General features: G+C 44.0%; 1 protein-coding gene across 1 annotated transcript in view; it reads right to left on the bottom strand.

The window, feature by feature from the left end:
* Positions 1-874: 874 nt before the first annotated feature.
* The window catches only part of SARC_08015 (hypothetical protein), an 18,060-nt gene continuing 967 nt past the window's right edge, over positions 875-17,967 (bottom strand). Inside the window, exons 2-25 of the mRNA XM_014298023.1 lie at positions 16,894-17,047; positions 15,503-15,671; positions 14,157-14,317; positions 13,752-13,888; positions 12,958-13,216; positions 12,492-12,662; positions 11,704-11,846; positions 10,922-11,200; positions 10,332-10,506; positions 9,810-9,997; positions 9,401-9,557; positions 8,433-8,758; positions 7,941-8,123; positions 7,018-7,229; positions 6,084-6,239; positions 5,625-5,859; positions 5,139-5,271; positions 4,223-4,443; positions 3,776-4,045; positions 2,971-3,157; positions 2,279-2,523; positions 1,716-1,943; positions 1,379-1,519; positions 875-1,108 (exon numbers count right to left, since the gene is read on the bottom strand). Coding sequence (XP_014153498.1) covers positions 926-1,108; positions 1,379-1,519; positions 1,716-1,943; positions 2,279-2,523; positions 2,971-3,157; positions 3,776-4,045; positions 4,223-4,443; positions 5,139-5,271; positions 5,625-5,859; positions 6,084-6,239; positions 7,018-7,229; positions 7,941-8,123; positions 8,433-8,758; positions 9,401-9,557; positions 9,810-9,997; positions 10,332-10,506; positions 10,922-11,200; positions 11,704-11,846; positions 12,492-12,662; positions 12,958-13,216; positions 13,752-13,888; positions 14,157-14,317; positions 15,503-15,671; positions 16,894-17,047 — 4,713 coding nt within the window. The 3' untranslated portion in view covers positions 875-925. The remainder of the gene's footprint in view (positions 1,109-1,378; positions 1,520-1,715; positions 1,944-2,278; positions 2,524-2,970; positions 3,158-3,775; positions 4,046-4,222; positions 4,444-5,138; positions 5,272-5,624; positions 5,860-6,083; positions 6,240-7,017; positions 7,230-7,940; positions 8,124-8,432; positions 8,759-9,400; positions 9,558-9,809; positions 9,998-10,331; positions 10,507-10,921; positions 11,201-11,703; positions 11,847-12,491; positions 12,663-12,957; positions 13,217-13,751; positions 13,889-14,156; positions 14,318-15,502; positions 15,672-16,893; positions 17,048-17,967) is intronic.

Below are 17,967 nucleotides of genomic sequence, written 5' to 3'. Positions count from 1 at the left end.
CCCTGCAAAAATATTTTCGGTGCTTAAACGGTCGGTGCCCATATTTAGTATAGCATGACCAGTGTCCGTCTATTAGTGAAATTGGATATACTTGCATTTTTGCGAACGGGAGCAAAGTGATGTTGAAGACCAACACTGAGGTTGCAACGCTACGTAAAAAATCTGTATTCAGCCAAGGTAGAGCGTTTGATGCGATCTGTTCAACTATAGTGGCTCTCGTGGTGGGCAGCTCTCTTTAGATATTCACGTTATATAGTTACTGTTCTCATGTTCACCAGAATTACAGGAGTTTCTATGGAATAGTACGCTTTGACCAGCGTACTTGGGGGAGTAGTAAAGTGCTTATGTTGCTTATACGAACCACACTTCCACTAAATATACATAAACCTTAAAGTACTAAAGTCATAGTCCTCTTGTAAAATTTAGAGGTCAATGCTAAATTCCCTTTTTATTTTTTTGATATTTGTGTCATGTAGTTGTGCTGTACAAATATAAGCAAAAAATGTTATCGAAAAAGTAGTTGTCAAATGTAAATACTAAGTGAGTGATATTTAAATACCAATTCCAAGTATTGTGAATACGTTTACATACTTGCTGTTCATGAGAAAAAACACACCAGAGTTCAGATAGGTGACTGACTTATATATTCTGACTGTCAGATGAGATTTATTGCGAGTTGTCCGACGCGCATGGTTAATAATTTTCTTCCAACAAATAGAATTAAATACTGTATGCGTACTCTGTAGCAAATATGATGATTACAATTAGGGATGCCTCTGGTGACCAAACAACAACAATAACAACAGCAGTAACAACGGGCCCTCCAATACACCCAAGTCCAAGGAGCAATACAGGATGTATACCTACACCGTGCCTGGGATATAATGACTAAATGATCTTTCTTTAATAAATTTATAATCTGCAGCTATTCGTCCGTGTCCTCCACTATCGGTCTGGACACAGACAACGGTTGCCGGATGTCAAAGCAGCCTGTACCACCCTCTACCAGCCGACCCATGACAAGACGCGCACTCGGCGACTCCATGGTATCTGTCGCACCAGACACGATGGCGCTGCGCATGAAGTGCATCGTGGTCTCGAAACTCATCTGTGGATGTATAACGAGCGAGTAAAGGGGAGTGGGGGGTTAGTTCGATGCAGAGCCGTTTAGGTCATACGGTGCGTGGTATCGTCTCTGGCACAACAAACGCAGATATGGTTATAGTTTTACCAACCAAAAAACCTCGGATTGCTCTTAAATATTGTGGCATTTCCGTTCAGCAGTACACGAGCCCAGTACATACATCCACACCTACGCATATAACTACCTACATGCATCTCTATGCAGCCACGCACATACACACGCACACAGACTCACCTGGGCCATAGGACTGGTGTTTGATTCGATTCCAACACGGTTGAAGGGCTTGTAACCACCCTCAAACGTCATATAATCGGCAATGAGAGACAGATGGCGCAGGTCAACGGAGATACCATACACCTTGAAAACGCCAGCAATCTGTGGAAGTATAGCACGGGTGAGCGAAAGGTAGAAATGAGTGCAAGTACTAGGGAGCAGCAGATAGGTGCTTCAAATATAGTAGAATGACTGCCGCAAACAGTCTGCTCAGAGCATGCAACGCTCATACGTAGAAACTGCAATATATATATATATATAATAAAGTATATATGTAAGGTCCTTTCCTCACACGTACCTCATTCACAATCGTTTGCCTGGCCGCTTCCACACCGTACGTTTCCAGCACTTGGCAGACATCGTTACTGTACAGCTCATTGATATTTGTGAGTTCTGAAAACTCCCACATTTGCTTTAAGTTGGCCCCCTCTGTCTGCAGTTTAGGCGGCAGATGGGGCTTGTCGTCATCGTTCTGTACAATGCACCGTTTGATGCCTTCGGTGGAGCGCACAACCACGTCCTCTACCTGCAGTTGAAAGTGTAAGAAACGTATCAGTGTCAGAAGTGTGTCAGTGTCAAGTGTCCAATGACTAAGATGAAGGATCCTTGAAGTACATGGTGCAAGCTGGTACACTTAGTCACAGCAAGCACCACTATCGCCTACCCAGCCAATCCCACACAAACGTTTCCGGTGTAGGCACTCCTACACTCAACGGGTTCTTTGAGCCCAAAAAGACCAAACAGGTGCATCTTCATTCACAGTACAGTACTGTAGCCCAAAAAGACTTCAAACAGGTGCATTTTCAATCACAGTACAGTACAATACACTCGCCTACCCCAGCATCACCCCCTTACACATACCAGCACTTCCAGCATAGACAGCAGTAGCAGCTTCCGTTGGGTCGACGGCAGCTTGAGCGTAACCTCAAACCAGCTCGCATTCTTAGCAAACCTGTACGCGTGCACCTTCCCACTCTGAGCCCTGACAAAGTTCTCCACATCCTGGGCGTCGTATCTGTCTGCTCGGTCCATGGATTCAGGACCGGAATCCGACTCGGCGTCTGATACTTCGTCTGGGAGCAGGGCTAAAGGTCCCGCATGCGCGTCTGGGTGTGTGTGATGAGGGTGGTGGGATTATAAGACATGGGTCGGATGACTGTGCACCGACAGGACACGTGCGGCTGGTGATGTCACAGTTTGTGCCAATGCTTTGGTTGTGTGGTTTGTGTGTAGCGATGGGTGTCTGTCGAGGACTTTAGGTTATATCTACGTGACATGTGGTATAGGGTTTTAGATGGGGAATACTTGTATACTACATCTAGCCACACAAACACATACAAACGCACACACCACAGAACAACAATCACAAAAGTTCTGTGCACATCTCCGTTGTAAAAGTAGAGACTACTATCCATTCAAAAAGAAAAAAGTACCAATTCACCACAACCACAACCACAACCAGAACTCACTACATACTTATAAACATATAGTCACAATCACACAATAACTTACAAACAGATGAGACACACACACACGCACACACATATACATACCGCCTTCATCATCCGAAGTTTCCACCCCCTCGTCGTCGTCGTCGTCGTCGTAGGTTGATGCTTCTGTGCGCTTCTTGTTGTTGCGTGCTGTGGTGGCGTCCATGTCTTCTTCGTTCTCTGCGTCTGAGTAAGCTTCCTCTTCATCCTGATTGCCCAGCGTCATCGCCTTTGTACGCCCCACATTTGTCTGTGGTGTGAGACACAGAGACGTTGGATACGGACGGGCTCGTTAGTCGGAGAAGGCAGGAGTATTAAACATGCAGCAGTAGTGGTACGAAGCATGTAGCTGTGAAAGGTATGATATATACACCGACGGCAGTTTGGCTAGCAAACATCGGATACTGTTGCAAGGTTAAGATACACATACGATAACATAAAGCGCGCGTAGTAAAAGCACAGACACAGTACAAAGCGTGTAGTATAGGTCCAAGCACAAACACAGTACAAAGCGTTTAGTATAGGTCCAAGCACATGCACAGTACAAAGCGGTTAGTATAGGTCCAATCACAAACACTGTACAAAGCGTTTAGTATAGGTTCACATCGTCGTCGTTATTGACGTCATGCACATCCTCCCTATTGGGCGGTGGCGGTGGTATAGGCCGTCAACGTGTTGATGTGCTTATCAGCAGATGAAGACAAGGCACACAACCATTCAACTACACACACAGCACACTACGCATCTATGCTCACACCGTATATGTGTCAAATACGCATACAGCAGATACTCGCCACGAATGTCTTCACACCATACACACACACACAGACATACATTCATCCATACACACATATATATATCAACATACGTCCATTACGTCGTCACTATCCACCTGCGCTACAACCGCCTTCTTGACGGCTGCCGTGACATTGGCGTCGACCTTCTTCATGTGCTTGTCTATCATCGCCACCAACATCTTCACAAAGCGACGCTCCATGGTGAACTTGATGTCCTCTATAACTCTCGCCGTGTCCATGTCTGCAATAACTTCAGGATTGAACTCGAGCCTGATCTTGTACATCATGTATCGCTGTTTGGTTTCGCCGCCCGCTTGTCGGTTTGTGACCCAGTCGTGCACCTGTATTGGGGGTTTTGGGGCTTTAGGACAATTCTGGGTGCACACCGGGACGATTTAAGGCAGGTTTCGAACGAAGCGATGTCATTTAAACATTCGACCGGCGTCACACATACACATACACACGTACACACAGTGATACATGCATACATAATCTTCCTATATATACCGACAACATACCTCGATATTGGACAGCACATCCGACATGACCAGCCGCCCCAGCTGCAACTGCAGGTGCTTGGCGGTGGCCATGAGGTCGGTGCCTCTCATCACGTGCTTGTCGTAGGTGTCAAAGGGTCTGAGCGGGAGTGTCATGGCGGGTGTCTTGATGTTCTTACTAGCCGTCATGAGAATCTCTCGCAGACGGGGGATACCCAGGGTGACGTTCATGGCACCGAAACCTGGAGTGAATGGGCCGGACCGGTTGAAAACGGGTCAGGACATTTGCGGGGAGAGGGTGTGTGTGTGCGGGTGGATAGGGGGTGGTATATTTGAACGAGCACAGAATGCTTTAAGGCTTCAATACGTACGCGAGCATGTAACTCGACAGTTTGTGTCTGTCGGCGTAGGTAAATGTAGGTATGTTGGTCAGGGTTGTGCATAGGTCCTGGCACACACATCTCCGCGAGAAGAACGGTGTTCAAAGCATTTTTCTGGTGCATTATATATCCTATGCATAAACATATACATACATCTACGAAATGGAAGGCGTTCAGCGTCATCGTTATAGAACACTACATGTCTACACATGCAAACATAGTTTCCTATACACGTACATACACTCCGTACCCTGAAAATACAACATATCATATCCATCCATATATACACGTCCCTATACACACACATACACTCCGTACCCTGAAAATACAATATATCATATCCATCCATATACACGTACATACACTCCGTACCCTGGAAATATAACATATCATATCCATCCATATATACACGTCCCTATACACATACGTACATACACTCCGTACCCTGGAAATATAACATATCATATCCATCCATATACACACGTCCCTATACACGTACACACACTCCGTACCCTGAAAATACAATATATCATATCTATCCATCCATATACACACACCTGCGAAATGAAAGGTATTGAGCGTCATCTGTGTGGAAGGTTCGCCCACACTCTGTGCTGCTAACAGACCCACAGCCTCCCCTGGATCGGCTAACGCGTCTTTGTACTTCATGAACATCAGCGTACGGAACATCTGCAACGCAACAGACGAACGGGATATGGTGGGAGAATACGCAGAGGATGGGAATGAGAGTGTGAGCATGGCGTTTGCGTGGGATATGCATCTGACAAGCAACAATGGACGGAGATAGGGATATATATATATATACAGACATAGAAAGATAGATACACAGACAAACATAGCCAGAGATAGATAGATGGATAGATAGTTACATATATACATGCAACGTGGTATATACATCTGAAAGCAAGAATGGGATGAGATATGGTATATATGCATGCATACATACATACTACTAGACAGGCAGATATATATATATATATATATATATAAATCAGACTAACAAATAAACCCACACTACTCACCGCCGCAGACTGCTGGTCTTCTTGCTTAGCAACGTACGTGGACAAGTCCTTCTCAAACTGTTCACTGACGGATCCCAAGTACTTATCTGGGCGCAGATGGGACAGCACGGGGTCTACTATAGCGTTCTTGTCCTTTTTAAACGCTTTGTGCAGCTTGTGTGTGAGCTTGACTGCCTTGGACGTGTTCATGACAGTACTGGCGGCTACTGGGTCGTACTTGCTGAGAAGAGCGTTTCTGTGGGGGTGCGGGTGTAGCTTAGTTTACGTATGGGTGTGTGTGGTAGTATACATTGGTATATGGATATCACAATACTAACTTATGCAGATAGGATAAGTTGGTTTAGACACAGAAACAGGTACTCCGACACTTATATATATATATATTACTACATAATTATATATATATATTATAAATTGTTAGTACTGCAGATACACTGATATACGCAGAAAAGTACGTACTGGTTCTTGGCCATGAAGTCGAACTCTTTCATGTACGCCACTTTGGTGACGTCGATGCCATCCTCGCCGTAGTTGAACTGCACAATGCCCCCGTCAATGTCTCGTACTGTGAGATCGTAGTGAAGGCGCAGGCCCTCTAAATGCTTGATCAGACATCTACGTATGGACATAGGTGAGTGCGAGTGTCAGTGCGAATGTACGTATAGAATACAGATGTGTGCATATAGGTATAAGTACGCATACGTATGTATGAATATAGGTACCAGTACGTATACTTATGTATGAATATAGGTATCAGTACGTATATGTATGTGTGAATATAGGTGTCAGTACGTATACGTATGTGTGAATATAGCTACAAGTACACATACGTGTAGATAAATATAGGTACCAGTACGTATACGTATGTATGAATATAGGTATCAGTACGTATACGTATGTGTGAATATAGCTACAAGTACACATACGTATGGATAAATGTAAGTATCAGTACGTATACGTATGAATGAATATAAGTATCAGTACAAGAACAAGTACACACTTCAGTATAAAAGTATGCGCAACGTTCACGCATGACACATAAGCTGTCTTATAGTCTGTCCGTAGATGTACAGGTCAATGTATAGAGCGTATTGTGTACATCCATCTGCAGTCATACGTTTACTGAACTTTACACCAAAGCGGGGATGCTAAGCCTAACGCCCTGTCTGACAACGAATTCAATGCGTTTAAACCTCAACCACACCCTCTTGCTAGCAACAAGCACCGCACAACAAACGCATTGGCCAATAATAATAAGCACCGCAAAGCGCACACCAATACGTTTCACCCCAAACCACACCCTCTCGTCCTGAACGCCACATCTGCGCAACATAAACTTGGTTTGTGCCCCTGAGATGCCCATTGGTGTAGATAGATCGATACATGCGCCTACCTCTGCAAGTACCCGGAACGAGCCGTCTTCACAGCCGTGTCTACCAGACCCTCACGACCAGCCATGCAATGGAAGTAGTACTCCTGCGGTTTAATGCCCGTCAAGAACCGTCCCATCACATACCCACCACTACGCGCACTCACATCGTGGGCCAGGAAAGACGGCAGCGAACGCCCACTCACCATGACAGGCACACGCCGACCCTCGAGTTCCTGTAGGTAGCGGTGTGGTAGGTGGGTGTTGGTGGAGGGCGATGTAGGTAGGTATTGGTGTGTGGGGCGGGGGTAGGCAAAGGTGGGTTTTAATGTTTTTCGTGAATATTGAAGCGGTATATGAGTGTCCTACTATGATTAATGATAGAGGTACTTGGATGTCGGTATAATTATAATCGGGCCATATTGAATTTTCAGGTGTCTTGGTTGTCGAAGTTCCATGAGTTGCTGATAAGAGTATATATAACAATATAACTATATAAATAAGCACACACGTACACTTCGGTACATGTAAAATCGATGTCCTTGTAATTACAAGGGAACCAAACTTCAGCAATCAAGCATACAGACTCATCCATTCGCGAACGAATGCACTACATTATTTCACCAACAAGCACAACTACTTGAATACGCATACGCATACGCATACGCATCTATACATACATAGGTTTAAATAAACATAAATATATATGTGGGCATATGTAAAACGACATACTTTACTTAATGGGTACATAATTTACCTGCGACCCCGGAAGATGCCAAATCTAGGTTTCAAAACACTAACTTTACATAAATGTATGTCTATATATGGTCATATAGATAGATAAATATAGATATATATGTGTGTAAGTAAAATATAAGTAAAAAGATACATATATATATATATATATACACAATGTGTACGCCTACACCCATGCACGCCCCTCATACCTGCTGACCCAACAGACAGGAGATCTGTGAGCTGTTGACGGGTGATCCCTTGGCACCGGATGTAATCATCAGCGACAGGTTGTTGTGGGGGAATGCCTTGTACGCTCCGTCGGGCAGACATGTGGCGATGACATCACTGCTCAGCGTGTTCAGTCGGGACTTCATGGCGTTATCCAGACCAGCCTATTCATAGAATTTGGGAAGGTGTGACGAGGTGTGTAGGTGAATGGGGTGGCCTATTTATAGAATATGGGAAGGTGTGAAGAGGTTTGTAGATACATGTGATGGAGGTTGAAGGCTCAGTGGAATGATATTAGCGCCTGTCCAGGAAGAAAAGAGTGTGTGTAAGGTGTCAAGGCAGTACGAGTACAAGTACAAGTACAAATACAAATATACACACACATCCAAATACACATACAAATACAGATGGAAATACATATACAGATGCAAATAAATATACAGATGCAAGTACAGATACACACACACACACACCATGGCAGCATCGGACTGGTAGACTTTGGCCAGCCCTTCCTGGATGTCCGTCAGGTCACTCTCAGGCGTCAGGCCCACAAACTTACTAATCTCCTCCACACCCGCTGTCTGGGCTTGCTTGAGCAATTCCAGGCGTCTTTTATCGGCCTCGGGTTGCAGAGTGAGGTCGGCTAACCCACAGGTTAGACCACGTGTTTGCAGGAAGTGTGTGAATAGACGGCCAAACGCTGTGAGTAGCTTACCGGCGATCTCGGCGCCGTAGAGCTCTTGACACGAATGCACCAGACCGTAGGCGGTGGCACCGAATTGGGACTTGTCCAGTACACCTGAGAGAGAGACCGAGAGAGAAGGGGGGGGGGGATGAGTTTGTGTTTATATATATATATATATTTCAAGCATAGTGTTCGTAGTTGCGTAATGTTGTGTCCCTGTATGTATGTCAGCATGTGTGTGATACGATTCCAAATTTGACAATAAACGTATGTGTATGCATATGGTGCGAAGGCGTATTAAAGTAAGCGTACATTACAATAAATAGAACGTATGTACGCGTGCACTCGTAGAATTGCATTCCCATGTACACATCTATGCATGAGACCTAACTATGCCTGGCTCACACACACACACACATATATATATATATATTCCATTCAAATAACCAGAGTATATAGAAAGATCAGCTCCAGAAGGAGATGCATTCACATACCCAGAGTATACTATATCAATCCTACACACATCACTCATCAACGTGCCTCTGAGCAGCCAACCCTCGCTGTATGGCAGCCGCGCCACTTTATATTACACCCGTAAATACATTTATGTACAACAACCCTCGCTGTATGGCAGCCGCGCCACTTTATATTACACCCGTAAATACATTTATGTACAACACCACATGCCAAACACACGCGCATACATACATATACAACCGTAAAGAATCGCAAGCACACACACACACATAAACGTACCTCTCAGCAACTCGCCGCGGTGTATAAGCAGTTTGTCCTCATCCAAGGCGTGCGGGCCCCACATTGACCCGGGCACCTTACTCTTGCTGGTGAGGTTGAGGCTTTGTTCATCTGTCCTGCCCTTCATGCAGATGTTCTTCAACAGACTGGTGATCACCTGAGATGGAGTGATTGGGTGTTAATGCCTGGTGGGGTGATGAGTGTGTAAAAGCGTGTTCGTATATATATATATATTATTTATATACATGTATGTACCGGAAATACCACCATTCTCGTGACTTAACTCTGTAGCACGAATAAACGCAGTGTTTGCAGCCGCACAGGTCCACCGAGTTTGTTGCACCATTTGTTCACCTAGTTTGTTGCATATATTGCCAAATAGACTCCCCCTCCCAACACACACACACACCTGTTTTCCGGACCACAGCTGTCTAGGCTTGACCACACAGGGGGGTACAGTCTCAATACGGCAGGCGACATTGGGGAAAGCACTGTAGAGGAGCTGCTGGTACTGTTCTTTGGTCAGGTAGGTACCGCGAGAGGTGAGGACTGTTCCGGAGGCTACGTGATCCTGGATCAGACCTCGCAGGGGTTTGCCTGTAAAGCAATATGGGGGGGGGTGCAGTGCTATACGGTGAATGGAGTGCTTTACAGAGCCTGATTCGCTGGTTGGTTGTGTGGGGTCTAGCGAGCTTGGACGCAGAACCAGCGTTAAACTTCACACGTGAACAATGATCGCTAAAGTGGGACTAGATATCCAAACATGCACACGTATACACACACGCACGCAGAAGGGGTTACCATGTACAAACAGGCATACCAGCACATATATGCATACATATATATTATATTTTTATATATATATATACAGGCCCATACTAGTATACGTTATACGTATTCCTATGCAGGTCTTGCTTACGCCCATACATACCACTGGTAGGAACCAAGTACTGGTTGTCTGTGTTAGCAATGAGTTGCGCCTCTGCCCGCGCGAATTGCGACTGCGGGAAATGCACATTCATCTCATCTCCGTCGAAATCGGCGTTGTAGGTGTTACAGTTGGCGTAGTGCATGCGCAGAGTCTTTTCACCCGACAGCACCCGCGCCTGTGGGGTGTAGGGAGGTATAAACCGATTAAAACCCGGTGCAGGGCGATGGAGAGTATGCAGGTATAAGAGGTTGGCGTAGGTGTGAAGTGTAGATATGCAAGGTTTAAACGCAATTCAGTGCGATGGAGAACAGGCAGGTATAAGAGGTTGGCGTAGGTGTGAAGTGTAGATATGCAAGGTTTAAACGCAATTCAGTGCGATGGAGAACAGGCAGGTATAAGAGGTTGGCGTAGGTATGAAGTGTAAGTATGCAAGGATTCAACCCACTTCAGTGCGATGGAGAGTAGGCAGGTATAAGAGGTTGGCACAGGGACAATACACGCCAACCGATAGGTGTCACACGCATATTTGCCAACGTTTTCATCCTGGAATAGGTATATACAATATGCAATACAACCCAAAACCCTCATACCTGATGGGCCATGATGGACGGTTTGTGCAGACTCGGCTGTCGATTCGCCAACACCCAATCGCCCGTACGGATGTGTCGCCACACCTTCTTGTTGACATTCTTCACACCCAGGCCACTCTCGGGCGGGGTGAGCAGCATGTTTCCTAAGGCCAAACGTTTGTCGCTGTTGAGTGCCGAGAGATTGGTGATGCTACCGTCTTCCATCTCCACGTGGGTGGCTCCGGGGTGTTGCTCAGGTCCGTTGATAACGGCCTCGCGCATGTCGGCGATGTTATGCGCCTGGGAAGGTATGGAAGTGGATGTGAGTTGAGTGCGTATGCCTGTATGCGAGTATATATACGTATATGTATAAATTTATGTATGAGCGTATATGATATATATATATATATATATATATGTATATATACATACATATATGTGTGTGTATGTATGTATATATATATATGTATGCATAATGTGTAGTGTACACACTCTTAAACCCCTTTATAAATTTTTACAGGCGCACAACAACGCCGAGATATACCAAGCAGCTTAGGGCATACACATACGTATATATATATATATAACATATGCGCATACACATGTATATGCACACATACCAATATATACACACATATATATATATACATACAAACACACATATATATATATATATATATATAAATATATACATATATATATACATATACATGCATACATACATATATATATATAAATATGCATATAAATATATACAACACAAAAGCCAGAACATGCACCTATACTACAGTTTCGAGACCTACCGTGACTGGTTCAGGGAAGGTGAGTTTGAGGGCGAACACTAGAGGGATTCCCATCTCATGAGTGCCGATGTACGGGTCGGGCGAGATCACAGACCGACACGCAAAGTTGACTCGCTTGCCCATCATGTGCATGCGGAATAATCCTATAATTAGAAACCAATCAGAAAGCAGTGATGAGTTTAATGAAAAGATGAGCAACAGCCGCAAGGCCAGCCCCATGTTGACTAGCACGTGTGGGGCTGAAGTAGACTCTTGGGACATAAACGGTAATGCGGCAAGGAGTGCGACAACCAATCACAAGAAAGAGAATGCACCGGCTTGCGTTAAATAAGAGGCTCACGAACGTAATAAACAATCAAAACGTGAACGCACGACGGCATCCTCAATTGTATGACGGATCAACACAACCTTGTCCTTCTGCGTCAACATACGTGCTACCCAGAATACCCCACCTTACATGCTTACTAATAAACACTTATACTACACCTTCACGTACCTACGGTATATATGCAAATCTTATTCATAGATACTCTATACAGCTTTCCGCCTACACAACGCTTGTCCCATAAAATTCCATCCATATATACTCTACAACCCCGCATGCTACCCAGAATATCACAACCTACACACGTACACACACATATATATACATATACAACAAATATATATACCCACCCTTCCTTCTTCTCCAGCAACTGCCTGATGCCCAGAATATCACAACCTACACGCATACATACACACATATCTACCTATATATATATATACATCAAGTATATCTACCTACTCACCTTCCTTCTTCTCCAGCAGCTGTCTGATGCCGGGGGGGTCCTTGTCGCCGCGTTTGGAGGTCACGGTCATGTCCATGAGTCCGTTAATCTCCATTTGAATACTCAACCACAGCGACTGATAGCCCACCAGGTTGACGCTGTTTTCTACCGGCTTGCCATCCGGGCCTTTAGCTGCGTTTTGATTGGTGGGGAAGTGGAAGTGTGTGTGTGAGAGCGGTGTTTCGGGATATAGGAGCGATTTGATTCGATAAGACAGAAACAGGTACTAGTAGTTGCATAAACGGTATGAGATCTAAGCTGCAATGCAACACCAAGCAATAGAACGGCACTGTAGACAGAGCGTCGATTGTGCACTAGTAGCGTTCACACAGAAGGCAACAAATAGACACATATCCATTCAGGTGCAATATATAGTCACAACACACACACACACATATATATATATATATACCCAGCCAGCACATACCATTGCTAAGCTCATTCAGTGCCACACAGTGCTTGAGTATATTCCCAAAAAATACATTCTGTCCGTTCTCGTACGTCTTCTCTCCCATTCTCGACGCAGGTCGGAACTTAGAGGGTGGCACAGGCACAGCCGACAGAAAGAACATATCACCTGTGGACACCCTTTTATTGGAAGAACCTTTGCCGGCCCGAACCGAACCAAAGATGAGGTCCATGACTCTCCGCTCCAGGGACCACATTTTGCGGATATGGCTACGCACCTGGGCACGGGAAAAAGGGACCGTTGAGTGCCGGTTTTAATAGGGGCTAGGAGTTTTGTGTGGCAGTTGGATGGGGAATGCATAGCCTGAACACACAGAGTGTGGGTATGAGCACAAGTGTCAAGGGGTTTGTGAGAGAGTAGCGTGGGTAGACATCTGGCGAACTTGGCTTTACACTTGGAAGTAATCGAGTGTAGGCAGGAGCTTAGTTAAGACAAATCAGAGCGAAGAGTGGAGTAGGTATAACGCGTGGAGAACGTGCAGCGACATGTACATGCATAGATATCTGCGAAAGTGCCTGGTTTAGCCTACAGATGCCCAAATATATATATATACATATAATCATGTACATATATTCATACACACATACACCTGAATATTCTTACATTCCCAAATCCATGAACACATAGCTTAGTACCATCGCATACAAAAATAAGGTAATACAAATACACAACCTCACAACAAAGGTAGGTATACGTACACTCCCACACACGCATACTCGTATATCTTCACACCCACACATAAAAATACGTACCTCAACCGGTGACATATACACTTGGACATCCTCTCGGACAGGTTTGTCCGGCACCACTGTGTTTCCATCGCCATCGTCACTATCTACGTCACTGTCCTCGGCTTCGAATACTTTCTCTTTATCCACAATCTCATTGCCTATATAGCAAGTGATAGATTAATACGTTAATCTATATAGCAAGTATCAGATGATTTAGAGTGATACATTAATCTATATAGCAAGTATCAGATGATTTAGATTGATACGTTAATCTATATAGCAAGTATCAGATGATTTATATTAATACGTTAGCCTATATAGCAAGCATTACATTATTTCGATGGATACGCTGAGGTGTAGTTATGTGCTCCTATAACCCAAAGATACATCCACTCAACATACAAGCCCCAATCCGCCCAGACACACCTTCTTCGTCGTACTTGGGAATGGAGATCTTGAGTTTCTTGGCCTCCATTGAGCGTTTGTTCTTTGTGGCGAGTGGCAATCGGAATACCTTTGATGCGCCGTCCTTTCGCAGTGATGGAGAGATTCCTCTGCAGCTTTTACACGCGTTCATGGTCGCGCATCTGTGCGTGTGCGGAAAACTGGTTGAGCATGTGCTCGTGTGTATTGTGATGTAGGAGAGTGTATGTGTGTCTTTATGTACACGTTGATATATATATACATACATACATACATACTTATATATATAGCAATCGGTCGAATTTATTACGTCCCTCTCAGCTTCTGACAACTCATATAACAGCGTATGTATATGCACATGGCTTGTCCATTGGCGTAACTCAGATGATAGCGCATGTGTATGCACAGGACTGAGTATAGATGGCTATACGAGTGCTTGAGAGTACATAACTACTGCCATAGCTAATGAAAAGGTATGTTCTGGATCTATACTTGTGTGAGTGTGATAATGAGGGAATAAGTTCGACAGAAACTGGTGCATTCGAACATTACATGAACACAGCAACGGACGCTACGCCAATGAATACTAAAGCAACAAGAGAAAGTGACCTCATCACCTATGTTTCACAAAGCATAGTATGGATACTCGCATGCATGCTTTAACTAGGTGATATGCGGGTGGGATGGATACTGCTAACTCACAATTGACTGAAAGACTGGAACAAGCTAATCACACATACGACAAATACAACACGCAACATAACACACATAAAACACAAAAATGTCCCATGTACCACAGATACACATGTCATGGATAACACACTTCCAACAGATACAACGCGCAATGCACAACCACGATCGTGGCACACAGATACCCATGGCATGTCCAGTACACACCTATCACATAAACCACACACAATGTACAACCACGATAATGCCACACAGATACCCATAGCATGCCCAATGCTCACCCACCACATAAATCACATACAATATACAACCACGACCATGCCACACAGATACCCATATCATGACCAATACACACCCACCACACACAATGTACAACCACGACCATGCAACACAGATACCCATTGCATGCCCAATACACACCCAGTCACATAAACCACACACAAAACACACACAATGTACAACCACGATTATGCCACACAGATACCCATAACATGCCCAATACACACCCATCACATAAACCACACAATGTACAACCACGACCATACGACAGATACCCATAGCATGCCCAATACACACCCATCACATAAACCACACACAATGTACAACCACGACCATGCAACACAGATACCCATAGCATGCCCAGTGCACACGGCCTATACCGTTGCAGGAATGCTTTGACCAAGCGACGTCGCTCGTCGTGTGCGTGTGTGGTGGTGACTTTGGGGTTATCGTCTGTGGGGTGTACACCGTTGGCGCTGCGTGCATCTGCCACGTACTTGCGGATGAACGACATCACACTGGTCTCCTCCGTGGTCAGGTCAATGTCCCCTGGAGGGTATTGAGATATGGAGATATAAGAGTGAGTAGTGGAGTGTGTATGTGGTACATAGAAGTGAGTAGGGGTGTGTGTCTGTGGTACATAGAAGTGAGTAGGGGTGTGTGTCTGTGGTACATAGAAGTGAGTAGGGGCGTGTCTGTGGTCAGGTTAATGTCCCCTGGAGGGTGTAGTGATATGGAGATATAAGAGTGAGTAGTGGTGTGTGTATGTGGTACATAGAAGTGAGTAGCGGTGCGTGTCTGTGGTCAGGTCAATGTCCCCTGGAGGGTATAGAGATATGGAGATTAAGAGTGAGTAGTGGTGTGTGTATGTGGTACATAGAAGTGAGTAGTGGTGTGTGTCTGTGGTCAGGTCAATGTCCCCTGGAGGGTATATATATATGGAGATAAAAAGTGAGTAGGGGTGTATGTATGTGGTCAGGTCAATGTCCCCTGGAGGGTATAGAGATATGAGACATAGAAGTCAGAACATGTGGTGCTTAAAGGTGGACTATGAATGTGGTCAGGTGTGCATCTCTCTGTGAAACGTGAGAGACTGGGAGGTGCGTGTCAGATCATGCAGCCCACATTGATGCTGCAGCACTGTATCTGTAGAGAACTGTGTGGCCAGGTATACGTTCTCGGTGCAATCCTAGACACCGTGGTATGTGTATCAGTCCATACAGTGCACACAGCACTGATATGTGTATCAGTCCATACAGTACATACAGCACTGATATGTGTATCAGTCCATACAGTACACACAACACTGATATGTGTATCAGTCCATACAGTACACACAGCACTCGGAACTATACCACGGTGCCTGGTGCAAGTGTGTGATAGCCAATATCTTAGCGATGTAGTATCTGTACCTACACGGCTCACCCGCCCGAGGGAGCGGTGCCGATAATTGCGACGATGAATCGGAGTATGCCTTTAGTAGTCACTGTGGCGCAAACACTCCACGCCAGGCTTATGGGACGTATGATATCAGCTCCGACCGAAAGGATGGCGGTATAGCAACGTGTAACCATGACAACGACAAGAACAACGACAACAGTCGTAACTACACTTGCTTATGTATTATATGCACACAGTCCAGAGGCGTGAGTATGGAACCCCGTCAAGGCTATACCGAGACCAAGTTCCATCGACACGGCATCATGATGTTTATACGAAACAGTAATAACCATCGACAACACAAAACCCCACAAGCCAACCAACAACACACCAACATCGAGTGGGGGCATGTCCCCAACAAATGCCCTGGCTGCACCTCCATTGGAAAGTTCGGACCGGTGTTCCAGATCTTTGGCCTCTTTGATCAGGCCGTGCTTCAGCAGACGCAGCTGTGCGCGTAACACGGCTACTTGAATGGGGCTCTCCTGTAACAATAATAATGAATACGACAGGCCGAGTGCATCACATATTTTTAATAGAAGTGTATTGTAGGTAAACCTAGAAATAGACGTAGGCGTCCTTCAACGAATATCAGCACAGACATGATGAGAACGAAACGGAAAATGACAGAAACACGGACACATGTACTTTTGTAGCCATCGAGACCATATATGAAAAGAAATAGTACTTATTTACAAAGATTTATATATATATATATAAATTCAAGTATATATATATATATTATATGTGTGTATCTATGTCCTGAAGCCTATATATACATATACTACATGCATATGCATATGCATATATATGTGTGTATACTAAAATATATGCATATGTTTGAGTATGTATATATATATATATATATATATATATAACTATATGTACAAATATATATATTCACACACACGCGCATTGATATATATATATATATATATGTATGTATGTATGTATGTATATATATATATTTACATATATATATATATATATAAATACATACATATATATATATATAAATTTATATGAATTTATATATATAACATGATTGTAAAATTTATGGGTACTTGTAAAAACCTGTGGATTTTTCCAAATTTATATATATATGTGCGTGTGTATGTATGTATGTACGTGAATGTATATGTATATGTATAATAAGACCGATAAGCATATGCACATGTAAATGTTTACGTATCTGTATATAAACCTATATATGTAAAATATACGAATAAGTGCAAGTATAGGTACAAGGACAAGTACAAGTATCAGTACAGGTATTATTATACGTATAAGTATACATACGTACACATAATTACACATATAATCAAACATGTATCAAGTATGCATATAATTAAACATATACATATACATACATACATACATACATACATACCTATATATATATATA

The sequence above is a fragment of the Sphaeroforma arctica genome (genome assembly GCF_001186125.1).
Source record: "Sphaeroforma arctica JP610 unplaced genomic scaffold supercont1.681, whole genome shotgun sequence".
Lineage (NCBI taxonomy): Eukaryota > Ichthyosporea > Ichthyophonida > Sphaeroforma > Sphaeroforma arctica.
This window is presented reverse-complemented; position numbering and strand designations above follow the sequence as displayed.